The sequence below is a fragment of the Aspergillus wentii genome (assembly GCF_001890725.1).
Source record: "Aspergillus wentii DTO 134E9 unplaced genomic scaffold ASPWEscaffold_5, whole genome shotgun sequence".
In the NCBI taxonomy this organism is placed as follows: domain Eukaryota; kingdom Fungi; phylum Ascomycota; class Eurotiomycetes; order Eurotiales; family Aspergillaceae; genus Aspergillus; species Aspergillus wentii.
This window is the reverse complement of record NW_024467836.1, coordinates 1,004,344-1,029,806: the sequence shown is the minus strand read 5'-3', so window position 1 is coordinate 1,029,806 and position 25,463 is coordinate 1,004,344. Positions and strand designations below refer to the sequence as shown.

At 50.4% G+C, this 25,463-nt stretch overlaps 11 protein-coding genes across 11 annotated transcripts; 4 read left to right on the top strand and 7 right to left on the bottom strand.

Moving 5' to 3' along the window:
- Positions 1-1,239: 1,239 nt before the first annotated feature.
- On the top strand, positions 1,240-4,851 carry ASPWEDRAFT_184594 (uncharacterized protein; the record flags this gene model as incomplete). The annotated part of the gene is made up of 2 exons (XM_040832039.1): positions 1,240-1,727; positions 1,782-4,851. The coding sequence occupies exons 1-2, from the start codon at positions 1,378-1,380 to the stop codon at positions 4,849-4,851; spliced, it is 3,420 nt and encodes a 1,139-aa protein (XP_040687732.1). The 5' UTR covers positions 1,240-1,377.
- A 53-nt stretch (positions 4,852-4,904) lies between these two features.
- ASPWEDRAFT_52383 (uncharacterized protein) lies at positions 4,905-7,882 on the bottom strand (the record flags this gene model as incomplete). Its single annotated transcript, XM_040837744.1, has 7 exons — positions 4,905-5,589; positions 5,644-5,738; positions 5,794-5,930; positions 6,149-6,440; positions 6,498-6,854; positions 6,904-7,614; positions 7,664-7,882. 7 exons carry the CDS (start codon positions 7,880-7,882, stop codon positions 4,905-4,907), a joined length of 2,496 nt encoding a protein of 831 aa, XP_040687731.1.
- A 39-nt stretch (positions 7,883-7,921) lies between these two features.
- On the top strand, positions 7,922-9,387 carry ASPWEDRAFT_557061 (sialidase family protein). The gene has a single exon (XM_040838248.1). The coding sequence runs from the start codon at positions 8,224-8,226 to the stop codon at positions 9,367-9,369; it is 1,146 nt and encodes a 381-aa protein (XP_040687730.1). The 5' UTR covers positions 7,922-8,223; the 3' UTR covers positions 9,370-9,387.
- A 17-nt stretch (positions 9,388-9,404) lies between these two features.
- Positions 9,405-10,196, bottom strand: ASPWEDRAFT_29230 (uncharacterized protein; the record flags this gene model as incomplete). The annotated part of the gene is made up of 1 exon (XM_040833243.1): positions 9,405-10,196. The coding sequence occupies one exon, from the start codon at positions 10,194-10,196 to the stop codon at positions 9,405-9,407; it is 792 nt and encodes a 263-aa protein (XP_040687729.1).
- A 392-nt stretch (positions 10,197-10,588) lies between these two features.
- ASPWEDRAFT_41955 (dihydrodipicolinate synthase family protein) lies at positions 10,589-11,797 on the bottom strand. Its single transcript, XM_040835689.1, has 2 exons — positions 11,268-11,797; positions 10,589-11,219 (listed from the first exon to the last, which is right to left on the bottom strand). The coding sequence occupies exons 1-2, from the start codon at positions 11,724-11,726 to the stop codon at positions 10,698-10,700; spliced, it is 981 nt and encodes a 326-aa protein (XP_040687728.1). The 5' UTR covers positions 11,727-11,797; the 3' UTR covers positions 10,589-10,697.
- A 60-nt stretch (positions 11,798-11,857) lies between these two features.
- On the top strand, positions 11,858-14,525 carry ASPWEDRAFT_69797 (Zn(II)2Cys6 transcription factor). The gene is made up of 3 exons (XM_040839072.1): positions 11,858-12,309; positions 12,358-12,464; positions 12,515-14,525. Exons 1-3 carry the CDS (start codon positions 12,130-12,132, stop codon positions 14,229-14,231), a joined length of 2,004 nt encoding a protein of 667 aa, XP_040687727.1. The 5' UTR covers positions 11,858-12,129; the 3' UTR covers positions 14,232-14,525.
- A 43-nt stretch (positions 14,526-14,568) lies between these two features.
- Positions 14,569-15,579, bottom strand: ASPWEDRAFT_52380 (aldo/keto reductase; the record flags this gene model as incomplete). Its single annotated transcript, XM_040837743.1, has 1 exon — positions 14,569-15,579. The coding sequence occupies one exon, from the start codon at positions 15,577-15,579 to the stop codon at positions 14,569-14,571; it is 1,011 nt and encodes a 336-aa protein (XP_040687726.1).
- A 566-nt stretch (positions 15,580-16,145) lies between these two features.
- On the top strand, positions 16,146-17,663 carry ASPWEDRAFT_52379 (argininosuccinate lyase ARG4; the record flags this gene model as incomplete). The annotated part of the gene is made up of 3 exons (XM_040837742.1): positions 16,146-16,197; positions 16,269-17,099; positions 17,155-17,663. 3 exons carry the CDS (start codon positions 16,146-16,148, stop codon positions 17,661-17,663), a joined length of 1,392 nt encoding a protein of 463 aa, XP_040687725.1.
- ASPWEDRAFT_557034 (uncharacterized protein) lies at positions 17,600-19,459 on the bottom strand. The gene is made up of 3 exons (XM_040838247.1): positions 18,925-19,459; positions 18,754-18,831; positions 17,600-18,696 (listed from the first exon to the last, which is right to left on the bottom strand). The coding sequence occupies exons 1-3, from the start codon at positions 19,328-19,330 to the stop codon at positions 18,056-18,058; spliced, it is 1,125 nt and encodes a 374-aa protein (XP_040687724.1). The 5' UTR covers positions 19,331-19,459; the 3' UTR covers positions 17,600-18,055.
- A 1,202-nt stretch (positions 19,460-20,661) lies between these two features.
- On the bottom strand, positions 20,662-23,122 carry ASPWEDRAFT_556670 (succinate dehydrogenase [ubiquinone] flavoprotein subunit). The gene is made up of 6 exons (XM_040838243.1): positions 22,999-23,122; positions 22,854-22,908; positions 22,718-22,791; positions 22,496-22,659; positions 21,050-22,438; positions 20,662-20,993 (listed from the first exon to the last, which is right to left on the bottom strand). The coding sequence occupies exons 1-6, from the start codon at positions 23,038-23,040 to the stop codon at positions 20,774-20,776; spliced, it is 1,944 nt and encodes a 647-aa protein (XP_040687723.1). The 5' UTR covers positions 23,041-23,122; the 3' UTR covers positions 20,662-20,773.
- Positions 23,123-23,667: 545 nt separating this feature from the next.
- On the bottom strand, positions 23,668-25,441 carry rpt1 (proteasome regulatory particle base subunit RPT1). Its single transcript, XM_040835687.1, has 4 exons — positions 25,190-25,441; positions 25,004-25,118; positions 24,725-24,954; positions 23,668-24,666 (listed from the first exon to the last, which is right to left on the bottom strand). The coding sequence occupies exons 1-4, from the start codon at positions 25,282-25,284 to the stop codon at positions 23,787-23,789; spliced, it is 1,320 nt and encodes a 439-aa protein (XP_040687722.1). The 5' UTR covers positions 25,285-25,441; the 3' UTR covers positions 23,668-23,786.
- Between the last annotated feature and the right edge of the window lie 22 nt (positions 25,442-25,463).

Below are 25,463 nucleotides of genomic sequence, written 5' to 3'. Positions count from 1 at the left end.
CGATCGGTGATGCATCATTTTGGTGTTTTCGATTTTTTTTCGATCATCCCGGAGCAAGGGTTTTTCTTGTTGATCTCTGTGTTCGGGTATGTTCTTCATCCAGCCACTGGCTGTCCACTAGCTAGATAATGTTGAGTGGAAATATTATTATTGTGCCGCTGTTGGCGATGATATTGAGTGGATCTGACAGCTGTCATATTGTCAACACCACAGATAATTCTAGAAGAATAGTAATAACAAAATACGAATAAATGCAGCCCATCAGTGATATCCAACACGCGATCGATGATTATAAAGATACGATCATAAAGACATGAAAATGAAATGAAGATCCCCCTTTCCATCCGACTCATGGATCTATTGTTCTTAGTCCCTGTTAAGCTCGTCCTGACAGCGGGTTATATTCCCTAGACAGTCAGACTATCGAGTCTACCTAAAGTGAAGCTGGAGCTGAATTCCAGGAACCTGGATACGAATATCCCGGTTCTCCACTTGCAGTCCACTTGACTGTCATTTTATTTCCGGGTTTATTCGAGCTGACTTATGGGGTATAGTTGGTGGTGGACATGGCTAGTTTTGGTGAGGCTGGCTGGATGGCTTCATTATCGTGATATTCTGCACTATTGACCAAGTCGACTGTCTGTAGAGACTGGATGATCTCGATCGCTTGTCGGGAAATGTGTTTAATATGCGGCATTAAAGTGGGTTTTTAATTATTTGATCCAAAGTTCATCGCTGCATCCATAATAACCACACAGACAATATTATCAAAGTACCAATCCTCGATCGATCTGGAGCGATAAAAAAAGATGATGATTCATGAAGGCTAATAATCTGCCCCACATTGGTCTATCCACCATCCAGAGCCATAAAAGCATCATATCCTATCTGTATAGAAGAGGGTGATCCATGGATCGCTTCATCTACTTGAATGTGTCATCAGTCCAAAACACGCGATCCATGGTTGAGCTGGCTGCAGTACAACATGAAGATAGAGAGAGATGGACAGAACAATTGTGAATAAGATCAGTATTATGTAGAATATTATAATTAAATATACTTACTATACTATACTATATTATCTTCTTCATCTTCATGAACATAATATATATCCATGAAGTTTTTGTGGCGTGGCTGAACCTTCATCGCGCCAAACGTGGATTTCCTTTCAAGACTTGTTCTAGAATCTCTCTGTGGCGGAGGCAAATCTTCTCCATCCTCCATCCTTCATTACTTTCATTCTCATCTCTCATATTCCATCTTTCATCTTTCATCCCCCTCATCTCCATGTCTTCTACTCTATCCTCTCCATCCATCTACTATATCCCCCCACTATAATGTATCTCACCTCACCCTATATATATCGTTCCAAATAAAATGGCCACAATGAATTCGCCCGTCGACGACTTCTTCTGGGGCGCCGCGGCTACCCTCCAAGCAAGTCTCCCTCCAGCTTCCCCCATTGTCCCCGACTCCCCCCCCGAAGACGTCAATCTCGACCTCTCCCATCTTCCGGGTGATCCCAGCGACGCCAAGAAGGCCTTTGAGACGGAGTTACTCGCACTGGTCCGTCATGTTCATCTCCTCCAGTGTGGTGGGAGCTCACCTGTGCAGAATAAGGTGGTAGCGGTGGTGCCGGAGGAAGAGTTGCTCTGTCGGCCTGCGACGGCGACGGGATTGCCCTCAAGGGAGCTGGAGTTTCGGCCTGCGTTGAAGAGGAAGTTAGAGTACGTCCGAACTGATTTTGACGCTTTTAGCATGATATATGCTAACAGTGACAGGTTCGATCAAGAACATGGAAGCGACCAGAACAGTAGTCCCGGAATGGTGGTCGCGAGTGAACTCGACCTGGCGCGGACAAAGCGAGCCCTACAAGAGGAAGGGGAGGAAATTCAACTTCCCCGCAAAGTTGTATCCGGCCTATTAAACGAGCTTCTGCACCGTCGCGCATTGGTGGAGATTGACCAGCTCGAAGAAGAACTGCACAAACACCAGCAGATGAATAAGGCATTCCAAAAAGCACTACAGGAGATCGGCAAGATCATCACCCAAGTCGCAAATGGCGATTTATCGACCAAAGTCCCGATCCATCCGCTCGAAATGGACTCGGATATTATCACGTTTAAAATCACCATGAATACAATGCTGGATCAGCTGCGCGTGTTTGGGAGTGAAGTCTCGAGAGTGGCCTGGGAAGTTGGGACGGAGGGGATTCTAGGGGGCCAGGCGCAAATTGCTGGGATGCATGGCATCTGGAGGGAATTGACTGATAATGTGAACATTATGGCGTCGAACTTGACCGATCAGGTTCGAGAAATCGCATCGGTGACGACGGCAGTTGCTCATGGGGATCTAGGGCAGAAGATTGAACGACCTGCCAAAGGGGAGATATTCCAACTGCAACAGACTATGAACGTCATGGTTGATCAGCTACGGACGTTCGCTATGGAAGTGAATCGCGTCGCTCGCGATGTGGGGATTAAAGGCGTCCTTGGTGGACAGGCACAAATATATGGCACCCAAGGAGCATGGAATGAGCTAACGGTCAATGTAAACGCCATGGCCAACAACCTGACTACTCAGGTTCGAGACATCACCACCGTGACAACTGCCGTTGCCAAAGGAGACCTGACGCAGAAAGTGCAGGCAGATTGTCAAGGGGAGATTCTCGATTTGAAAAACATCATCAATTCCATGGTTGATCAGCTACGACAGTTCGCCCAGGAGGTCACCAAGATTGCAAAAGAAGTCGGCACTGATGGGGTCCTCGGAGGCCAAGCAACCGTGCATGACGTTGAAGGAGTCTGGAGGGACCTCACAGAGAATGTGAATCGGATGGCGATGAATCTCACCATCCAAGTCCGTGAAATCGCCGACGTGACTACCGCTGTCGCCAAAGGAGATCTCACCAAGAGCATCACGGCCAATGTGAACGGCGAAATATTAGACCTCAAGGAAACCATCAATGGAATGGTTGGCCGGTTGAACCAGTTCGCCTTTGAAGTGAGCAAAGTAGCTCGCGGCGTTGGAGTTGATGGGACACTGGGAGGCCAGGCTGTCGTAGCCAACATCGAAGGCGAGTGGAGGGTATTGACCGATAATGTCAATATCATGGCCGACAACCTCACAGCCCAGGTCCGAGCATTCGGGCAAATCACCAACGCAGCCACAGACGGCGACTTTAGCAAGCTCATCACCATCAGTGCATGCGGCGAGATGGACGAACTGAAACAAAAGATCAACAAGATGATCTCCAATCTCCGCGACAGCATCCAGCGCAATACCGCAGCGCGAGAAGCAGCCGAGTTGGCAAACCAAAGCAAATCCGAGTTTCTAGCCAACATGAGCCACGAGATTCGCACCCCCATGAACGGGATTATCGGCATGACCCAGCTGGCTCTGGATACCGAAGATCTCAAACCGTATACCCGGGAAATGTTGAACGTGGTGCAGAATCTCGGCAATAGTCTACTGGTCATTATCGATGATATTCTCGACATTTCCAAAATCGAGGCAAACCATATGAATGTCGAGGCTGTCCCGTTCAGTCTCGGACAGACTATATTCAAAGCTTTGAAGACGCTGGCCGTGGAAGCTAATGAAAAGGGACTGGATCTCGTCTATCACATTGATAACTCAGTGCCGGACCACGTTATCGGAGACTCATTCCGCCTGCGACAGGTCATATTGAATCTGCTCGGGAATGCTATCAAATTCACCGAAAGTGGCGAGATCAGATTGTCCGTCCACGAGGCAAAGTCTAACCGTTATACCTCTATGGAGGGATACAAACTGGAATTTTCCGTGTCTGATACCGGCATCGGCATCAAAAATAGCAAGCTGGGCTTGATCTTTGATAAATTCCAACAAGCCGATGGCTCCATGACCCGTCGGTTCGGAGGTACTGGCCTGGGCCTGTCCATCTCCAAACGTCTTGCCAATCTCATGGGCGGCGATATCTGGGTGACGTCCGAGATGGGCGTTGGAAGCACCTTTCACTTCACCTGTGTGGTGCAGCTGTCTCATCCCCCGTTCCGCGATATCATCCAGCACCTCGCGCCGTATCAAGGCCGTCGGGTCATCGTCCAGGCCAACCACGCCAACCACCCAGACTACGACACTGAAGCGATGAAACGGACTCTCCGCAAACTCGGCCTTGAAGCCGAAGTTGTCCAACTCGTCGAGGGCGACCACGTATCCGAAACTCCCAACCAAATAGACGACGTCGTCATCGTCCCCAACATGGCCTCCGCGGCCACCATACGCGCATTCAACAAATTCAGAGATCTCCCCGTGGTCCTCGTCTTCCCAGAAGTCTCCGTAAGCATGAAAGCCGCCCTCGACCTCAGCATCACCTCCTACGTAACGACGCCCTACCGCACAATCGACCTCGTCAACGGCCTCCTCCCCGCGCTGGAAAGCCGCCCATCCGGCGTTCTCTCCCAACCGGCTCACCCGCTCGTCATCCTCCTCGCAGAAGACAACGAAGTCAACCAAAAAGTCGCCGTCCGCGTCATGGAAAAATACCACCACCACATCACCGTCGTCGAAAACGGACAGGAAGCACTGCAGGCATTCCGGAATAACCGGTACGACGTGGTGCTTATGGACGTGCAGATGCCCGTTATGGGCGGGTTCGAGTCGACGGCCAAGATCCGTGAGTACGAGAGTTTTCACGGGTTGCCGAGGACGAGGATTATTGCGTTGACGGCGCATGCGATGTTTGGGGATCGCGAGAAGTGTATCGCTGCTGGTATGGATGATTACTTGCCCAAGCCGTTGAACCAGGTGCAGATGATGGAGATGATTCATAAGAGGGCGGCGTTGAGGGATACCTTGTTACCAGGATGACTATATGTATTGTATGAATGAATAATGAATTGATGTTATCTGTATAACTATATCTACTCCACGTCCTCATCATCATCATGAAAGATAACAGTCCCCCAATCCGGCCGATTAAACCTCTTCGCCCTCCCCACCACCAACCCATCCATCGCCTTCATCTCCTCCTCACTCAGTTCGAAATTCCCCTCCAGATTCTGCCTTATCCTCACCGGATTCGTACTCTTCGGAATAACACTCCACCCGCTCTGCACTCCCCAAGAGAGCATCACATTCCCTGTCCCCGTCCCCCTCTCCCTCGCAATGCCCCGAATAACCTCATCCTCATGCAGCGTACTCCCACTCCCCCCCAACGGCCCAAACGCCGTCTGATGAATGCCCCATCTCACACAAAACGCATTCAACTTCCTCTGCGGCAGTAGCGGCTGAATCTCCGTCTGATTCACCGCGGGTACAATCCTCACACCACCACTCAGCAGCTTTTCCAAATTGACTGTCGAGAAATTCGCTACGCCGATCGCTTTCACCTTTCCAGTGTCGATCAGTTTCTCCATCTCCCGCCATGTATCCCGGAAGTCCCAGCCGCTGGCGTGGATTTTGCGGTTTTCTTTCCCGTATGTGGATGCGTCGCTGGGATCGAGGGTTACGGGCCAGTGCATGAGATATAGGTCGATGTAGGTGAGGTTGAGATCGGAGAGAGATTTGTCCAAGGCGGATTCGATGCGGCGGTGGTCGGAGGACCATCTATCGCTTATATTAGTATGGAGTATAAAGAGTGTAGAGAGAGTGAAGGAGTACAATTTCGTAGTAACAAAATACTCCTCCCTAGGGATAGGAGTCTTTTTAAAGACTTGTCCGATTTCCGCTTCATTTCCGTATAGAGGGGCACAATCCTACTTCCATATTAATATCTTATCAGTATATTCAGGATATAAGAGTGAGGAGTACAAAATGACGATATCCAGCTTCAAAAGCCGCTTCCACGGCTGCTGCTGCTTCGCCTGGAGCAGCTTTCCAGGTCCCGAATCCCACGGCGGGGATTTTTGCGCCGGTGTTGAGGGTGAAGGATTTCATTTTGTTTCTTTCTTATTTGGCTTGAGTAAATTGATGAATTTGTTATTGGATAGGTAGATACTTATAAGTCATTCATATAAAAACAGTCGGAGAGAATCCCGCCGGAGCATCACCGACTACACTACACTACCTATCTACACCCTCTCCAGATGGACCGTTCCATCTTTTCCATTCTCGTTTTCGTTTTCGTCTCCATTTCTACGCTCATGCTGATTTTCATTCCCATCACTCTTATCCATCAAATCTCGCACTTCCTGCCGCGTCTTTTCTTCCTCGGTCGGATACGCATGGCGCCACATCGTCCAGAGCGGTCGCTGGAAGAGATCGTCCATACTCTCAATCGAGCGGCCTTTCATCTCCGGCAGACAGAAGTAGATGAATACCACGCCGGTGTAGGTGAGCATCGCGTAGAAGAGGAACACGCCCCAACCCATGTTGGTGATCATGTTGGGTGTTGCGCGGGTGAGGCCGTAGTCGATGATCCAGTTGACGAAGAAGCAGAAGGACATGCAGAAGGAGCGCTGTACATTATTAGCCCTGGTATGGAATAGGATGTAAGGGGATTGGGGAGGGCTTACAATTCTAGTGGGAAAGATTTCAGCAGCGACAATGTAGCACGCGACGCTGTGGCCGAAGGACCATCCAAAGGCGTAGATGTAGATCCAGACTATTCCTACAATTCCGCCTGCTGGTGTCCCGCCGACACTGTCGGTGTTTGTTCCTGCGAAGCGCAGGTAGAGAGCGAGATAGAGCATTGCGGTTGCTTGCATGATTGCGCCGACTATCAAAGGGAGACGACGTCCGACGCGGTCGACCAGGTATGCCACGTAGAAGATGGTTACGGCGAATTTGACCACGCCGTAGATTCCTGTTGTGAGGAGGCTAGATGAGTTGCCGTTGACTCCGATTAGTTGGAAGATCTCAGGGGCGTAGTACTAGCGATGTTAGTATTTCATATATCGGTCAGTTGGCTGGTGGACATACGTTGAGAGAATCCGTGCCGGTGAGTTTATGAAACAGAAACAACATGACGGTCAAGAAGAACCGCTGAAAGTTACTCCGGATGGTGACGATATCCTTGATAACGACCCAGTAATTATGGCCCTCATAGCATTGTTGTTCGTGTCGTACCTGTGCCATGATCTCCTGCGATTCAGTCACGATAAAAGGATGATCAGCCGGCAGACCGCGCAATTTGCACAGATTCTTCAATCCCTCTTCGGCCTTGTTATGGTTAAACAGATACCGCGGCGTCTCGGGCACAAAAGGAATCATCAAACACATCAACACACCAGGGATCAGCTGAATCCCCATCGCAGTCCGCCACTGTGTATCGTCCGTTTCCACACCAGGAAACGACCACAGCGAAACACCGTAGTTGATCCAAAATGCCAGCATCAGCGATAACAGAATCATCAGATTATACGAAGCCGTCACCGACCCACGCACAGATTTGGGTGAGTTCTCTGCCAGAAACTGCGGACTGAGCATTGAGCTCGCCCCGACACCCATTCCGGCGATGAAGCGACCGGCAATGAGGACTTCGTAGTTGGCGATCATCTGCATTATGGCTCCTATCACAAAGATGCAACCCCAGCCGAATACAGACCATTTTCGGCCGATGTAGTCGGATGTTGGTGCGGCGAGGATGGAACCTGCCGAGGCGCCCCCTGCGAGCATGGCTGCGATGGTGCCCTATACTAGTCAAGATGAAGATGATATAAAGATAGACAGAAAGACAAACCTTGCGATTATCAGCCTCTGCTTCGGATTCATCGCTGATTCCAAAGGCATGTTTGAATGATGGCAAAGTCAGGATTCCTCCAATATTTCCCGTGTCGAAACCGTAGAAACATCCCGCCCATGCGAGGGATACAAGAAGATAAAGCAGACGGAGATTGAAGATTTCTTTGGGGTCGTTTTTTGCGTCTTTGCTGACCCAGATACTTGTTCCGCCTGCCATAATGTAAGTCAATATAGATAGACAGAATATAGATGGAGTCAAGTCAAACCTTTGAAAGCAACGGAGCTATGTACGCTTATATAAAGACCAAAGCCAAAGACCAAGCTTCAAGCACCCCGCAAAACGCACAATAAGGTCTTCTCTTCAGACTCCTGCCAAAATCTGGGGAAGTGGAGTTACGGAGTGAAGATCGATGGATGTCGGACTGTCGCCGAGTTTTAGTGCTTCGTTTATATCGCCGGAGAGACAACCGATATGACTTCATCGACTTCATCGTTTTTGGTCACTCTTTATAATAAGAGAGTTTGTTTTGTCACTGCAAGTATCACATCAAGGTAAACATGGAGTTCTCACCCTCCCTGCAATCGCCTCCCAGGCCGTATTCATACCGGGAAGCCTTTATTCCCGCTGCCACGGCACAATGTCACGCCTCCAACCTCCTCTTCCTCCCCAATGGCGACTTGCTCTGTGTCTGGTTCGGAGGCAGCATGGAAGGTCGCCCTGATATCTCCATCTATCTCTCTCGTCTTGAAGCCGGACAATCGACCTGGTTGCCCGCAGAGAAAATGACCCACGACAGCACACGCAGCGAACAAAACCCCATCCTCTGCTTCTCCCCCTCCAACGACCTCTGGCTCTTGTATACCTCCCAAGATGCCGGAAACCAAGACTCAGCGGTCGTGAAACATCGCGTGTCTCCTGACCTCGGACGAACCTGGGGAGAACCACGTGTTCTCTTCTCCGAACCGGGGACGTTCATTCGACAGCCTCCTCTGTTCCTCGATGACGGCACGTGGGTTATTCCCATTTTCAAATGTCGCAGCGAGCCCGGGGAACGGTGGTTGGGGAACGATGATGTCTCGTGCGTGCGCGCCTCGCGAGATGGAGGATCCACGTGGAGTGAAACCATTGTGCCGAATAGCTATGGCTGTGTGCATATGGAGATTCAGCGCCTGCGTGATGGTAGATATCTCGCTCTCTATCGCAGTCGCTGGGCAGACCACATTTATTCCTCCGTCTCTTCTGACGGAATCAACTTCACTGAACCCAAGCCCATCTCTCTTCCCAACCCCAACGCGGGTATCTGCTTCGACGTCCTTCCCTCTGGTCGGGTGGTACTAGTGTACAACCACTCCTCACGGGCTGACGCAGAAGGACGACGCGATGGACTATACGATGATATCGGGGATACGGGAGACGCGCGCAAGAACCAGGGCAGTAAACACGCCGGCAAAGAGGCGTTTTGGGGGTCTCCCCGAGCACCGTTGAACGTGGCCTGGAGTGACGATGGAGGAGAGACGTGGAAGCATCGTGTATTGGAAGAAGGCGATGGATATTGCATGACGAACAACAGCGAGAAGAAGTTGAACCGGGAGTTGTCGTATCCCAGCATGGTGGTGGAGGGGGAAAAAGTGCATGTGGCATTCACTTTCTGGCGACAAACAATAAAGTACGTGTGTTTGGAGGGGGATTTCTTCGACAATTAGACTAGATTGATGGATCTCAATATGAATGAATATAACTAGAAAACGCGTCTCCAAATGGATCCATCCGCATGAAGCTGATACAGAATCGACCAATCCGCCACAATCTGCACGATTGCGGACCCAGTCGAATGGTCAACCTCTTCCAAACCACCTCCAGTAGACCGATAAATCCGATCTGAATGACGCTGGTACAGCGTATTCCCACCAGCAGCCAGTCCGATCGTGGCCGGATTCGAACCCAACAATTCCCACTGCTGAAGCTGGCTGGAGTATCTATACACACCCCCATCTGCATGACGCTGATACACATGGCCATCACCAGCAACAACCTCGACCGTGTTTGCATTATTATCCAGATTCTCCCAGGTCCCTCCTTCAAAAACCCAGATTCCCCCATCGTTGTGTTGCTGGTAAATCGTCCCATTGTCACTCACGACTATATTGACCGTGCCTGGATTCCCATCCAACAACTCCCAGTCATACGCATTTCCCTTCCATCGATAAATCAACTCATTCGCATGCCTTTGATATAGCTTATTATCACCAGCTGCAATCTGCACCGTGTTTGCGTTATTGTCAATCAATTCCCAAGAATAAGGCACGCCTTTCCAGCGGTATATAGCCCCGTTATTGTGTCGCTGGAAGAGAAGACCGTCTCCCGCGGTGATCTGAACGGTATTCGGGTTGGAATCGAGAAGATCCCAGTCTCTTTCGCCCTTCCATTGGTAGATGTTGCCGTTGGAATGGAGTTGGTAGAGTTGGCCTCCGGCTGTGAAGATGCTGGTGGTGTTGGGGTTGTTGTCGAGGAGGACCCAGGGTGAAGACATCTCGATAATAGATAGTATTTGGTATTGAATGAATGCATCGTATGGATAGCAAGATATAGAATGTTTATATATCCAACGTATCTATGAGACATATTGTCAACATCAAGTGATGCTCTACACGATCTTACGCTTGACCAAGACTATATCGTGTAACCAAACTGGCCCTTTGTATGGATTCGAATACTCGAGGATCCTTGTATTCTCGTAAACAATAACAATGGATGGTCAACTTATTGGCAATGTAGGACAGATTATTCTGCTCAACTTTATGCCGAGTATAGATGACACAGTTGGTCGCACGAGTATAGAAAGAGGCGTCATTTTTACTTCCTAATGTGATCGCCTGACAAAAGCAAGATATTCGGAGCCTAGATATTCAGGATAATCGTTGTCTGGTATAGAAAAATCAAGTCTTATTGATGTGAATGACCTCTTCTGTTTTACAAATGACCCAAGTGCAGAAATTCTTGTTCTAAACATCTGTTCTTTAAGCATAATAGATTAAACAGCATCTGGAAGCGACTTTTCCACATCAACCAAATGCTTCATAACCTCAATCACCCACGCCTGCTTCTCTGCTCCAACCGGCTTATACGGCTTCCTGGGCCAATACGCCTTCTCATCCTCAACTCCCACCGCAGGACCAACAAAGTGCGCCGTGGCAAACTTGGTAGGCGAAATGCCCTCTTTACACGCCTTTTCTGCCTGCGCAATCAACCCCTGCAGCTTCTGTGCCTCTTGAATTTTTCCATCTGTCCACAGAGTGTAAAGCTTTGACACGCATTTGGGGAATACGTTGGCGATGCCCGTCACGCATCCACTTCCCGAGCCACTCAAGCAGGGAATGAGCCAATCCGAGGACCCGGCGTAAACGGCGAATTGACTGTGGTCGTATTCTTGCGTCAAGCGTGTGACCTTGCCGGCGTTGCCGCAGGTTAATTTCACGCCGACGATGTTGGGGTGTTGGGCGAGTTCTGAGAGGACGTCCGAGTTCATGTCGACCCCGTTGCACATGGCTGGGAACTGGTCTTGCATTAGATAGGCTGCAATATAGAAGAACGAAGAATTTACACTGTAGATAACGATAGGAATCGAACTGGCATCAGCTACGTCACGGTAGAAATCCAGAATCACATCCTTGGTCACAGCCTTCACCCAATAGTTTGGGGGCAGCAACAGACCAAAATCTGCGCCAGATGAGGCTGCATCTTCAGCCAGACGTATCGACTCGTTTGTGGACTGTCCACTGATCCCAGCGACTACTGGGAAATTATTTTTTCCAAGATCAGTAGCAGCTTTGCGTGCGATTTGCGCAAGTTCTTTTCGTTCTTCCCGCGACAGTAGAACTGCTTCTGCTGTTGTTCCTGCTAGGACTAGGCCGTCTACTCCGCCGCGGATGAGGTGTGTGAAGAATTTGTACGAGGCATCGAGGTCGATTTCTTGTCTGGCTGTAGGTTTGTACAAAGAGATAACAGGGCAGTAAATGCCTGGTGGTAGTTGTTTCGCTTTGGCGGCAATTGTAGACGTCATAATGCTGATGATACTGCTTGGTACTTCTTTCTGTCAAAATGTCTTCTTATAATAAATAGTAAGTAGAAGTGATTGCTTGAAAGAAATCATCACTCTTGTATGCTCCGACCTCGTTCGGCGATGCACCGAAAGCCGGCTATTCATCGGGAATTGCACGTCAAGAGCCCCTCTTCACGCATCCAGCGGGGACTTATGCGACATTCTTCGTAGACTGATTGATCCAATGATGAATGGCTGGTTGACAATGACAAGCTCGTGTGGAGCGCACATCGTGCCCCAGTCCTTTCCCCGCATTTTGGCTTCGATCCTAATAAAAGTCGGGAAGCTCGCCGATAGCCCTGATTCATCTCAAACCACTGTCTATTGTCCCCATTGAATCGGTTCTTTTGATCATCTATCCCATATGTCGAAGAGAAAGCGGTCATGCCCCGAGGATCCGTCGGATACAGTGCCGACTTCAGATGCTGCAGGCCTGAGTATCTCGTCCCGTCGTCTGAGCACGGCGGAAGAGCCCAAGACAGTGGAGGTTCTGCCGGGGATTACTCGCAAGATCACCGCTTGTGCAGCATGTAGGAAGCAGAAGGTGTGTTTGGTGTGTGATGATTGCATCATCGGTCTAATCAATGTGTAGATACGATGCGACATGCCCGAGGGTGTTCCGCCTTGTGTGCGCTGCCGCCGTCGATCCCTCACATGTGTGCTGAACAAGAGCCTGCAGTCGTTGGTTGAAGAGGCGAAGTAGGTTGCATTCGCATTTCATCCTGGCCTGTTTGCTAATTTAGCCGCAGGAATACCGACATCCTACAGGCAGATGTACGCGAGATTCACGGTACGCTCGGTGCCATCTGCGATCATCTTAATCTGAATCGACCAAAGCCTCTTCTTTCCGTCTCAACGGGTGATATACACCATTATGAAAATAGCAATAGCGATAATGAACGAGATGACGCTGTTTCGGGCTGCGAGGTCTCGCCGCCAGGAACTCCCTCGGCTGTTCAAGCACCCATCGACACATTCCTGGACATCGCTAAGCTAGGGAGTCCTGGCTCAGCAGATACTCCATCTCAGAGTGGCGCACGCCATCGACGATTAGCTGGATCGCAGGATCTAGTTAGCAAAGGAATCATTAGCGCAACCGACGCTGGGATCCTGGTGGAACGGTACTTCACCCGATTCGACTCATATTTGTATGGCACTAGCAGTAAATTCTATGACTTGCAGAAACTGCGGACATCTTGTCCAACCTTGCTTGCTGCCATCTGCACAATATCAGCTATACATGACCCACAGAGCCAGGCCCTGTATGAAGTCTGTAATCGCGAGTTCCGTCGTCGAGTGTCACGGTCTTTGTTTGAGAAACACGGTCTGGAGTACTTACGTGCTTTGACTGTGAGCAGCTTCTGGCTTGCTGATGCATCGAGGATCCTCTTGAGCGATGCGGTGCGAAGGTCCGCAGACATCCATCTTCATCGCAGCTTTGGCCACATATGGAACATGGCAAATGGAGGTCCTGTCACAACGCCAGGAAGTACTTCTCATGGGCCATCCCCTTCTATGGCAGAGATGAAAGACCGAGTCCGGTTGTGGTATCTGTTATTCATTTGCGATCAGCATCTCTCCATCCTACACAATCGTGACCCGTTGCTTCGCAGCGACAAAGAAATTGCGATGAGCTGGGAGGCGTACCTGAAACGAGAAGACTCAAAAGACACTGATATACGCATTGTCTCTCAAGTAGCCCTACTTTTGATCATGAGCCAGGTTCGAGATCTGCTGGGATCAGACCAAGAGACACGCGTGCCGCAAACACTGGCAAACCAGATTGTCCACTATTCACGACAACTCGACAAGTGGTTCACCAGGTTCTCTGCACTCTTCAAACCAGATCCTTGCATCGGGGACTTCCCAAGACGGGGTCTCCAGCTGCATTACCAATTTGGCAAACTGTATCTCGGACATCAGATCTTCAAAGGCCTTCAAGGCGAAGCCATCCCTCCTCCATTTATGACAGCAGCCAGCATGGCTCATGATGCAGCCATTGCCATTTTCGAAATGATCCTGCAGGATGAGCAGCTACAACAAAATCTGGTCGGAATGCCGCATTATTTTCACATCATGATCGCATTTGCTGGTCATTTCCTCCTAGAGGTCACCAAAACGTATGCCGTGCAGCTATCCATAACAGCCGATGAGAACTTGTCATTGATCCAAAGGGTCTTGACGCTCTTCCAAAACACCCCGTGTGTACCACAGCATCCTATCTGTCGCATGACGCCTGGTTTAAACAGGAAGCTCTTCGATTGCGCTGCCAGCCTTCAATCTCGACCTTCCACGTTTCCGGATCTTCAAAGGCCAGTGGAATATCACAGGCCAGCTCAGCAGGTACCGTCATCAGGGCCTTTCTCCTTCTCTGGGGACTCCTTAGTCACTCCTGCTGACGACTTTCTGTTGACTGACTTTGGCGAGTTTAATTTCCCTGGGATGATGTCTAATTTCATGCCTTAATGTTAGCTGATAGAATATGAAGCGCGATTTTGATGAACAGTATTTTCTCATGATTTTGGATAGACTCAGGAGAATATAGACAATCTCTCCTCATGATGATGTAGCTTGATGATTTGCATGAGTGTTTTGGAAATGAAAAAAAAGAAGAGAGGAACGCGTTGGTGTTGACCTCCTGTATTCCTCAGGCATCAATCTGTCACTCTCACTGCAGCTGTTTTTGATAGCCAAATAACGTATTACTGGACCTTCTGGAGGACATTGAAACTGGGATTTGTCAATTGACAAGTTGGCGACGAAAAATCATCATACAGAAGTAGTGGAATAATACTGTGTCTATTCACATTGCCTGCACGTTCACCGGTCGATATTTCTCCTCCAGCATTTCAATCTCGCTCTCTGTCAGCTTCACATTCAACGCCTCTGATGCAGCCTCAATTCTCTTCTCGCTGTTCAGTCCAATGATCGGACAGGCGCCTTTTGCCAGCAGCCACGCGATTGCCACGGCACTCATACTGCAGCCTTTCTGCTTTGCAATCTGCTCGACTCTCTCCACGATATCCTCATTGTGAGAGCCATCAAACCACTTCTTCGTTTTCTGATCCTGTTCCCCCCGACTGGTCTTCTCATGCCATGGTCGAGCCAGCAGTCCTCGTGCCAATGGACTCCAAGGAATCAATCCTATCCCCTCTGCACGACAGAACGGGTTCATTTCTCGCTCTTCTTCACGATACAGCAGATTGTATAGTCCCTGCATGCTGGTAAAGGGTGTCCAGCCATGCATCTTGGCTGTATACTGCAACCGTGCGAATTCCCAGCAATGCATACTCGATCCGCCTAGATAATGGACTTTGCCCATCCGAACAAGATCATTGAGAGCTCTCATAATTTCCTCTGGGGGTGTATCGTCCAGTCGATGTAATTGCAGCACGTCGATGTACTTTGTGTTCAGACGACGCAGTGATCCTTCCACGGCGTCGAAGATATGCTTGCGACTTAATCCCATCTGATTGAGGAGGGGTCCATCGTTAACTGCCGGACTGGGCCGTGAATCTAGGTCGTCTTCGAGAACCGGGTAGTATAACTTGGTCATGATCACGACTTTGGCTCTGGGGATGTTATATTTGGTCAAGGCTTTGGCGATAATGGTCTCTGACTCTCCGTTTGAATATGTATTGGCTGTATCCCAGGTGTTTATCCCGCAGTCATATGCCTTCTTGAGCAAGGGCAATGCCTGTTCTTCATCCAGCACCCATGGACTGCCCTCCCAGGTTGGTCGTCCAAAGGTCATACAGCCCAGGATGACTTTGCTGACTTTGAGTCCGCTGTTTCCCAGTCTTTGGTATTCCATTTCTGCCCTAGTATTCAAAAGCCAATATATTATGCTCATATCACACTTTGTTTGCAATAGTTTCGCTTTCATTTATATTCCTGCTAAATGATGCCATTGACGGAGCATCACCGTGTCTCGGACAGCTCCCCGAGTTTTATTAAATGCAGTGATTTATCGCCATAATCATAATTTCAGCATTGATTGATATTCGAATGGACTTCAGCATTCTCATTGACGAATATATTATGTTATTCCAGCGAATAGATTGGCCATTTGGTGATGCCATCCACTCGCAGCAAAACCACACAGTTATCTACCTATCTACCACTAATTCAGCAATGCCATTAATATCAACTACCATTATATCAATATCTTCTTCATCTTCTTCATCTTCATATTGCAGAATTTCCTCATCGTTAATCGCTCATTGTGGCGCCCAATGCGGTTAGCGTCCCGATGTCGGGTCCCCGCGTGAATCAACGACGATTTGACGATTGACAATTCGACTCGATCCATTCCTCCTGCTTAAGAAACCACGTCTTTTCCTATTCCCAGTCCACCACTTCATCTCGTTATTATCCAAGATGAGCGGAAACAAGGTCGCCGAGAACATGCTCTGGGGAGGTCGATTTACCCGTGAGTTACCCCTCCAATGTGCAATTCCCTCTCCCACCATGAGTCACCGACTAACGCACATATCAATTCAGAGGGCCTCGACCCCCTCATGGTCCAATACAACACATCGCTCCCCTATGACCGTATCTTCTGGAAGCAGGATATCGCTGGCTCGCTTGCCTTTGCCCGCGCCAACACCAGAGGTGGCATCCTCACCCCGCACGAGTTGTCCGAGATCGAGCGCGGCTTCAAGCAGATCGCAGAGGAATGGAGCACCAACACTTTTGTCGCCAAGGAGAACGACGAGGACATCCACACCGCCAACGAGCGTCGATTGTCCGAGATTATCGGCAAGGAGATCGGTGGAAAGCTGCACACTGGCCGTTCCCGTAACGAGCAAGTCGCTACCGACATGCGCATGTGGCTCCGCGATGAGCTGCGCAAGTTGGACGCCTTCCTGTGCGACCTCATCAAGGTCTCCATTGCTCGCGCCGAGAGTGAGATTGACTACATCATGCCCGGATACACCCACTTGCAGAAGGCCCAGCCCGTCCGCTGGAGTCACTGGCTTCTGTCGCACACCACCGCTTTTGCCAGCGAGCTCGAGCGTCTCCGTGAGGTGACCAAGCGTGTCAACCGCAGCCCCTTGGGTACCGGTGCCTTGGCCGGAAACCCCTTCCACATTGACCGTGAGGGTATGGCTAAGGAGCTGGGCTTTGATGGCTTGTTGTACAACTCGATGAACGCGGTGGGCGACCGTGACTTCGCCATGGAGACCATGCAGTGGGGTAGCTCTTTCATGCTCAAGATCTCTCGCTGGGCCGAGGACTTGATCATCTACAGCAGCTTGGAATACGGATTCGTTCGTCTGTCCGATGCTTACTCGACTGGATCATCTTTGATGCCCCAGAAGAAGAACGCAGGTAAGCTTCCTTTTCCTTCATCTCCCCCGTTTCGACACCACTAACATCTGAATAGACAGCCTGGAGCTTCTGCGTGGAAAGTCTGGCCGTGCCTTCGGCCACATGGCCGGATTGATGTGCACCATCAAGGGTCTCCCCACAACCTACAACAAGGACTTGCAGGAGAGTGTCGAGCCCCTCCTCGACCACATCAAGACCGTCGGCGACAGCATCCAGATCGCCACCGGTGTCCTGTCCACCCTCACCACCATCCCCGAGAAGATGACCGCCGCTCTGGCCCCCGAGATGCTCGCCACCGAGATCGCCGACTACCTCGTCCGCAAGGGCGTTCCCTTCCGCGAGGGCCACCACATTTCCGGCCGTGTCGTCGCCCTGGCCGAAAAGACCAATGTCCCCATGGACACCCTGTCGCTTGAGCAGCTCCAGACCGTCGACGCCCGCTTCGGCGAGGACGTCCAGGCCTGTCTGGACTACGACCGTGCCGTCGAGCTCAAGGATGCTGTCGGTGGTACCAGCCGCCGGGCCGTTCTGGAGCAGACCTCTGTCCTCAAGAGTCTGTTGTAAACTGTCTCAGCTGTACGTCTGCTTTAAATGGGTTATGCTGGATTTCGGGTAAAAAAAGTATATCAAAACAAAATAGATAGTGCATATACATTTATGGAACATGATAGTTTAATGTAGAATGATTTACGGATTCTGTCATGTTGAAGACGGTTTTATTGAAGCTGTTACATCGATTTTTTTCTTCTATCGATCTATATGAAGAACGAAGCGAACGAGCAGACGATACCCACCGAAGTACACATAACAATAACCAAAAACGATACCACAAAAACCCAGAAACCCAAATCATTATCTCCGATCGCCATTATCATTTAAATATTTAGAATCAATCATTTTCCAAGTCCACTCTCACCGCCACCGTCCAGCGGTGATTGAACAGCTCACATTCACATTCACATTAACCTCGACCTCACCTTCTGCTTAATCGACTTTCGCTTCGGCACTTCTCTCATAACATCAAGCGACTCCTTTGAGTCCCCTCGACCAGACTCAGAACCACTCCCATAATGCATGAAACTCATAACGTGGCTTAGGGTCTCCCCGCCTCCCTTTTCAGGGTATATCGAGTCATAAGCCGGTGTGATCTGATCAAGATTCGCTCCCAGCACGGCCCCGTCAGAGGTGACGATTGGTGGGGTTGATGTTGTGCGAGGTGGGGTGGTGATTGATTTTTGATGCTGTTCTACGGGTTTGATGCGTTGACGTTGGTCGAGGGGAATATTGATGAGTTCGCTTTGTGAATAGCTTGCTAGCTCTGCTCGTTGGCGGTAGAAGCCTGTATCTGGGAGCTCCGGGGTGAAGGTGCGTTTTGGGGGGATGGAGGTGGTGAGTTGGATGGAGTCTGCGGATGAGGTAGTTGATACTGAGGGTATAAGGGGGACTGTTGATTTGGGGACGGAATCGACTGAATTCAATACTAGTGAGTAGGGGCTGTATGCTGTGTTTATTGGTTTTGATCTCTTGGGCGTGGCAGGGGAGCTGGATCTTGATCGCGTGGATGGGGGTGGTGGTTGGTAGGCGATATAAGTTGGAGCTGGAGTTGAGAGTTGTACGTTAGTGCCTGTAGATGGAAGCATGGATGTCCTCTCACCATTGAACAAGCCCTCATCATTTCCGTATACACTTGGCCCAATGTCTCTCCGAGTAACCCTCTCAGTACCATTGTCATCTTGATCCTGGTTATTAGGGCCATGCCAGTCGAGAAGAGTAAACCGTTTCCCCCGTCTCCTGCGAGTACGAGCAATGAAAAATGATAGGATACCTGATATCACCAGTAAAGCCACAAACCCTGTAGCAAGCCCCCCTATCAACGCTCCTTCGCCACGGTGTGAGCTGCCACTCGAATTATCGGTTGGAGAGGCCATGGCGGCTGCAGAACTACTCTCTGCTGTCGTTGTGGAAGACAATGTAGGAGCAGCTGAAGAGATACTCTGGGAGCTTATAAGGGACGTTATCTTTGCAGCTGATTTCGTAACTGTTACGCCCGCCTTGGTCGTCGCTCTAGTCGGCGCTGTGGTCATGGAGGTCGTTATGTTCGTATGATCAGGGCAGATTCCAGAAGCACATGGATCAACCGAGCAGCATCCCATGAAATTGGTTTTCGAGCAAACATAATAGGCCACATTGTCATAGCAGGGAAGTTCTCCGCGGACAAGAAGTTGGGCCATGATGATCAAGAGTTGAGAATCCTGGATTCAGCGACAGTTGGTATAACCGAAACAAAAGGAGAAGAAACAAACGAGTGGTAGTCGCAGAATAGTGAGCGAACGAAGCATCGAAGTCTTCAAGGTGTAAAGTCGAGAAGAGCTCCCATGAAGTCACATTAACAGCCAGACAGCGTCTGATCCCCAGGAACCGGCAGGCACAAGGACGTGCTATAGAAGAACATGTTCTTTTGCCATGCACGATGAAACAAGACTTCATCATTAGTATAAAAATGGATTCTCAAACGACTCAAGCTCGCAATAGAGGGTTGCATTCGGTGGCAATCTTCTTTGTCCACCATGCTTACGCCTGGATATCGTCTTTAGCCATCGAGAAACCCCATCATCCCATTGACCGACTAACAAAACGATGGCCATGTGTGGGACTTTTGCTTGAGACATTTAGAGCTCTTGTTGCTATGACGAAATGAAGATTTGTCGATCACTGTTGCTATCCTTTGTCTACAGCCATGAGGTCAACCGAGAAAACGTGGATGGCATCTTCATATGTCTCAGAGTCATCCAGTACCATGGATTCAATGAAGTCCTGCTCATTCCAAGTCTTTCATCCTATTTCTATACCATTATCCTTGTTGCCAAGTCGGTGGCTGTTGCTTTCGAGGTCGAGGCTGCTGTCTCTTTGTCCTCCCGAACCGTTTCCGTCTGGGAGACAAAGGAGCGATCCGTTATGAAGCTCGTATCAAATACGCAGACAGGTTCTAGGGACGAAAGAGAGTGATAGGCCTGTCGATGGCGTTGATGAAAGCTAGAAGAAGTCCGTGGTGTTAGCAAGAAAGACACTGGGTTGAACATGGAAGGACTTGGTACTTCTGCATGGAAGTTAATTTGGCATTATAGAAGAAATTCTTTTCTCTTTGGATTTGTCATGCAGCTTTAAGGAGGAAAGGAAGCCACAAGAATGGATGTCATTGACAAGCGTTGTTATTCAAGGGTTGTGCTTTTCACCCACTCCGGTTAAGGCCTCTTCAATCCCGTGCCTCTACTTGAAAACCCAACAATTAAGATCTTATACTCGACATACTGCGTGGAAATCTGCTCTCAGCACAAAAGAAAACTCCAGTTGTATAATAATGAGAAAAAGAAAAACTGCTATAAGAGACAACACGACTAACGTGAGTGCACCTAACTCATCGCCGGTAAGGAAAATGGATATACAAGTATAAATCACACAAAATAAAACATGGTCCGAATTTTCATGGCTCCTTTTTGGGTCACCTCCCTTTTTGTTTTTCTTCTTGGGCGACATCACAGGTCTACAGCCCGGGAGGTGAGGGACTGATGGGAGCCTGGTGATAGCCAACGCCACAAGATGAAGACCCAGGAAATATCATCTCCGATGGAGGTATTAAATATACGCCTCTGGCACCCGTCCCCAGGGTAACGCATCTAGTAAGTACGCTTGAAAGGAGGCACGGGCTTGCACTCGCTCTCGTCAAGAGTGCCAGGCTCGACAGCACGGTATCCAAGTTCAACCTTGCCGTGGGGCTCCTTCTGCCAGGTGAGGGTGTGCTTCATCCAGTTCTCGTCGTCACGGTCGGGGAAGTCCTCACGGGCGTGGGCACCACGAGATTCCTTACGGTTAGCGGCAGCGACAGCGGTTTGGGTACTAGAAAGATTCACATCAGCAAAATTATTCGCTTTCTTCAGTCAGAAAGTACTTACGCGCAAGTCAGCAGGTTACGGAGCTCGAGAGTCTCGACGAGGTCAGAGTTCCAGATCATGCTGCGGTCCTTGGTAGCGACCTGGTCGAAGGTCTTGTCAACGCTGTCGATCTTCTCGACACCCTCGTCCAAGCTCTGCTGGGTACGGAAAACGCTGACGTCCGACTGCATAGTCTTCTGCATGTCGTTACGGATGTCGAAGGTGGTCCTGGATCCGTCGGCGGTACGGACAAAGTCGAGGTCCTTGATGGACTGAGCACCAGCGTCGGCACTCAGCTCACGGTGAGGGGCGCCAGGGGTGGCGATCTCCTTGACGCGGTGAGAAACAGCACGACCGAAGACGATCAAGTCGAGCAGGGAGTTAGCACCGAGACGGTTGGCACCGTGGACAGACACACAGGCGGCTTCACCGCAAGCGTACAGACCGGGGACGACCTGGTCCTTGCCCTGCTCGTCAACGGTCAAGACCTCACCGGTGAACTTGGTGGGGATACCACCCATGTTGTAGTGGACGGTAGGCAGGACGGGGATGGGCTGCTTGGTGACATCGACACCGGCGAAAATGGAGGCGGTCTCGGAGATACCGGGCAGACGCTCGTGCAGGAGCTCGGCGGGCAAGTGGCTGAGCTGGAGGTAGATGTGGTCCTTCTCAGGGCCAACACCACGGCCCTCGCGGATCTCCAGGGTCATGGATCGGGAGACGACGTCACGAGAAGCAAGATCCTTGGCGGTAGGGGCGTAACGCTCCATGAAACGCTCACCCTCGGAGTTGAGCAGGTAACCACCCTCACCACGAGATCCCTCAGTGATCAAACATCCGGCACCGTAGATACCAGTGGGGTGGAACTGGACGAACTCCAGATCCTGGTTAGGCAGACCAGCACGGGCAACCATGGCCATACCGTCACCAGTGCAAGTGTGAGCGGAAGTGCAACTGAAGTAGGCACGTCCGTAACCACCAGTGGCCAGAACGGTGTGGTGGGCCTTGAAACGGTGCAGGGTACCGTCTTCCTGGTTGTAAGCGATAACACCGCGGCACTCGCCGTTCTCCATCAGCAAGTCCATGGCGAAGTATTCAATGAAGTAGTTGGTGTTGTGGCGCAGGGACTGTCCGTAGAGAGTGTGCAGGAGAGCGTGACCGGTACGGTCCGCAACAGCGCAGCAACGGTAGGCCTGTCCACCCTTACCGTACTCTCTGGACTGACCACCGAAGGCACGCTGGTAAATGCGACCATCCTCGGTACGCGAGAAGGGGCATCCGTAGCCTTCCAGCTCACGAACACTAGCAGGGGCTTCTCTGGTCATGTAGTGAATGGCGTCCTGGTCACCCAGCCAGTCGGATCCCTTGACAGTATCGTACATGTGCCATCTCCAGTCATCCTCGTGCATGCTATACGCATCAATATGTTAGCGCAAATACCGACGGCCGGGTCGCCAGATAACCTACTTTCCAAGGGCAGCGTTGATACCACCCTGGGCAGCGACAGTGTGACTTCTGGTAGGGAAGAGCTTAGAAACACAGGCAGTGTTAAAACCGGCTTCAGCGAGACCGAAAGCCGCACGGAGACCAGCACCTCCAGCACCGATGACGACGGCATCGTACTCGTGATCCTGAGGAAACAATTAGAATCCGTAGACATCTAAAAGCAATTCATCTTTATTGTCTTACAATCACAGGGTACTTGTCCGAGATGTATCCATTGGCCTCCTTAGCGCGCAAAGGGTTGTTGGCAAAGATCCGGGCTGGCGGAAGAGTGGGTTAGTTGAATGCGGAATGCAGAAGCGTTGCGACCTGCGATGCGTACCTGCGGACCGAGTCGAAGAGAATAGACGTCTCTGATCCCTCAAAGCACGGGAAATCTGCGAGGTGATGCCAGTCAGTTACACAATTCGAAAGAGGGGGTAACCAACGCGACCAAAAATGAAGTAGGAAGAACGGCTATTACTGACCTTGGATGCGGGAGCTAGGCTCCGCAAGCTCAGGGAGCTCATGATGGCGGATCAAAAGAAAAGAAACACTCTCCTAGTGAGTCCAGAAAGGAATTGAGGGTAGAGAGGAGAGGCACAGAAGGATCGTGGGAGGAGGGTGGGTGGTTTCTGAGGCTGGAGGCTTTCCTGCTCGCGAGCTGCACTTTTGGATCGTCGTCTTTCTCTGCTTCAGAAGCAGAGAATGGCTGACATAAGCATTCTCTCACTTGCCGACGGGGAGGACCGGGGCCGAAGGAACCAATCAACGGCGGTGTAGTGGTAATCACCTCGGGCAGCCGGGAAAATATGATTGGCCGAGAGCGGCAAGGCACGTGGCCGGTCTTCGTTTACCCGGCGATAGCGAAGAGTTCCGGAGAGACACGGCAGAACTGACGATGAGGCCATTGCAGATGGAAATATATTATGTGCGACTGGGACAGATGGAGAAGACCGAGTTCCCCGGCTTGATCGGCCCCGTCTTTCCTGACTCGATAAGGGAAATAATGGTGATTGATCGGATCTGATGCTGTCACCGTGTAATGTCACGTGAGCCGATGACGGTTTGGACTCGGCAATTGATGATGCCTGAGGATAGAAGGCGGAGGGGGATGTATGTACACCCACTACAGAATACGAAGTATCAATCTACAACCAGGAGTATTCAGGGAATCATATTAAAACCATTCATAGACTGCAGTAAAGCTAAATATGATCATACATCCATCCAGCCATGCAATGTAACCACAAGATGCAGAAGAAGCCGCACCACTCTAATTATACTGCATGTATGTCGCTGTCGAGTTGAACTTCAGGTTGCCCTTGATGACCTTGTCCACGGCCGCCAAAAAGTCCTTCTCGGTCGCGACCTTCCGTCGTGCGCGGATGGCAAACATACCGGCCTCTGTTGCAACACTCCGCAGCTCAGCACCAGTTGCGTTGGGGCATAGTCGAGAGATCAACTCCCATCGAATGTCTCTCTCCACGGACATGCTCTTGGCGTGAATACGGAGAATGTTGGCACGGCCCTCAACGTCAGGAAGCGAGAACTCGATCTTACGGTCGATACGCCCCGGGCGCATCAGGGCAGGGTCGAGAGTCGACGGTCGGTTGGTTGCGAACATGACCTTGATGTTTCCTCGTGCGTCGAATCCATCCAGCTGAGTGATCAGTTCCAACATGGTTCGCTGGACTTCGTTATCGCCACCAGCTCCGTCGTCAAATCGAGCACCACCGACCGCGTCAATTTCGTCGAAGAAGATAATGCATGCCTTCTTAGTCCGGGCCATCTCGAAAAGCTCTCGGACCATGCGGGCACCCTCACCAACGTACTTCTGAACCAACTCACTACCGATGACACGAATGAATGTAGCATCTGTTCGGTTGGCGACCGCTCTGGCGCAGAGTGTTTTACCAGTACCTGGTGGTCCGTACAGCAAAGCACCCTTAGGCGGGTCAATACCCAAGTTGACAAAGCGCTCCGGGGACAGCAACGGCATCTCGACGACTTCTCGCAGTTTTTCGATCTGCTCTTTGCATCCACCAACATCACCATATGTAACATCGGGCTTGTCTTCGACGGTCATCATCGTCACGCTGGGGTCGATCTTGGGAGGGAGGGGCAGCATAATCTGGTACTTGTTGCGGTCGACACTGGAGACACAGTCAGCACGTAGGGGCAACAATCGAAACAAATGTTGAAGCAACCCACCCTACTCTCATACCCTCCTCAATATCCGTAGGACTCACTCGCTCCCCTAGGTTGACGACGAACTTAGCGATCTGCTTGACGTTGATCACATATTTGCTCTTGTCTGAATCCTTCTCGTCTTGGATAATCTTTGTGCAGCGAGCCACCTGAAGTGGTTGCTCCTCTGCCATGCGTTGTCGATCTGCGGCAACATCCCAAAGGTGTGGAGGTGCGAGACCGGTGTCGGATTCCTAAACACGTCAGACCTATTCAATGAAGCCTAAAGTCGGCGAGATATACCTTGACACCAATCTTCTCGTTCACGCTTGCTTGCTTATCATTGATCTGCTTTTCAAGCTTCTTCAACGCATTCGCATAAGGAGCGGCGCCGTAGGTCTTGAGTACTGCGATGTCACTGGGGTACAGTCAGCCACCATATCCACGCCGAGCGAGATACGCTCCTTAAATACAAGGGCATTAACTTACTCATCTGTAAGAGGTGCGATCTTCTTCTCTTCCTCCTCCTCATCCGCGTAGGTCTTCTTGTACTTCTCCCAGTTCTCTCCAGTGGCGCTAGGCATGGTGAGAGTTGGCGGCGAGACAACCGGGCAGGAAAATCAGGGAAACAACGATCGAGAGTTAAATAAGTCTAAGGAAGTTCCGTAGATAAGAAGGACGCTTTAAAAAAGCAGATAGAATGAGATGGATGGATGGGGGGAGCTGTTGGGAGAGGTGTGTGATGTGATCGAGCTCTCTCGCC

Bases quoted from the DNA above. Each gene is read 5' to 3' on its own strand.
- ASPWEDRAFT_557061 (XM_040838248.1), top strand. From the start codon at position 8,224: ATGGAGTTCTCACCCTCCCTGCAATCGCCTCCCAGGCCGTATTCATAC.
- ASPWEDRAFT_41955 (XM_040835689.1), bottom strand. From the start codon at position 11,726: ATGACGTCTACAATTGCCGCCAAAGCGAAACAACTACCACCAGGCATT. The intron at 11,220-11,267 runs GTAAATTCTTCG...ATGCAAGACCAG, and splicing joins TTCCTATCGTTATCTACAGT to TTCCCAGCCATGTGCAACGG.
- ASPWEDRAFT_69797 (XM_040839072.1), top strand. From the start codon at position 12,130: ATGTCGAAGAGAAAGCGGTCATGCCCCGAGGATCCGTCGGATACAGTG. The intron at 12,310-12,357 runs GTGTGTTTGGTG...ATCAATGTGTAG, and splicing joins CAGCATGTAGGAAGCAGAAG to ATACGATGCGACATGCCCGA. The intron at 12,465-12,514 runs GTAGGTTGCATT...ATTTAGCCGCAG, and splicing joins TCGTTGGTTGAAGAGGCGAA to GAATACCGACATCCTACAGG.
- ASPWEDRAFT_557034 (XM_040838247.1), bottom strand. From the start codon at position 19,330: ATGGCCCAACTTCTTGTCCGCGGAGAACTTCCCTGCTATGACAATGTG. The intron at 18,832-18,924 runs GTATCCTATCAT...ACCAGGATCAAG, and splicing joins GGCTTTACTGGTGATATCAG to ATGACAATGGTACTGAGAGG. The intron at 18,697-18,753 runs GTGAGAGGACAT...TCTCAACTCCAG, and splicing joins TGATGAGGGCTTGTTCAATG to CTCCAACTTATATCGCCTAC.
- ASPWEDRAFT_556670 (XM_040838243.1), bottom strand. From the start codon at position 23,040: ATGAGCTCCCTGAGCTTGCGGAGCCTAGCTCCCGCATCCAAG. The intron at 22,909-22,998 runs GTCAGTAATAGC...ATCACCTCGCAG, and splicing joins GCCTAGCTCCCGCATCCAAG to ATTTCCCGTGCTTTGAGGGA. The intron at 22,660-22,717 runs GTAAGACAATAA...TTGTTTCCTCAG, and splicing joins CGGACAAGTACCCTGTGATT to GATCACGAGTACGATGCCGT.
- rpt1 (XM_040835687.1), bottom strand. From the start codon at position 25,284: ATGCCTAGCGCCACTGGAGAGAACTGGGAGAAGTACAAGAAGACCTAC. The intron at 25,119-25,189 runs GTAAGTTAATGC...ACTGTACCCCAG, and splicing joins ATCGCACCTCTTACAGATGA to TGACATCGCAGTACTCAAGA. The intron at 24,955-25,003 runs GTATATCTCGCC...TGACGTGTTTAG, and splicing joins ACGAGAAGATTGGTGTCAAG to GAATCCGACACCGGTCTCGC.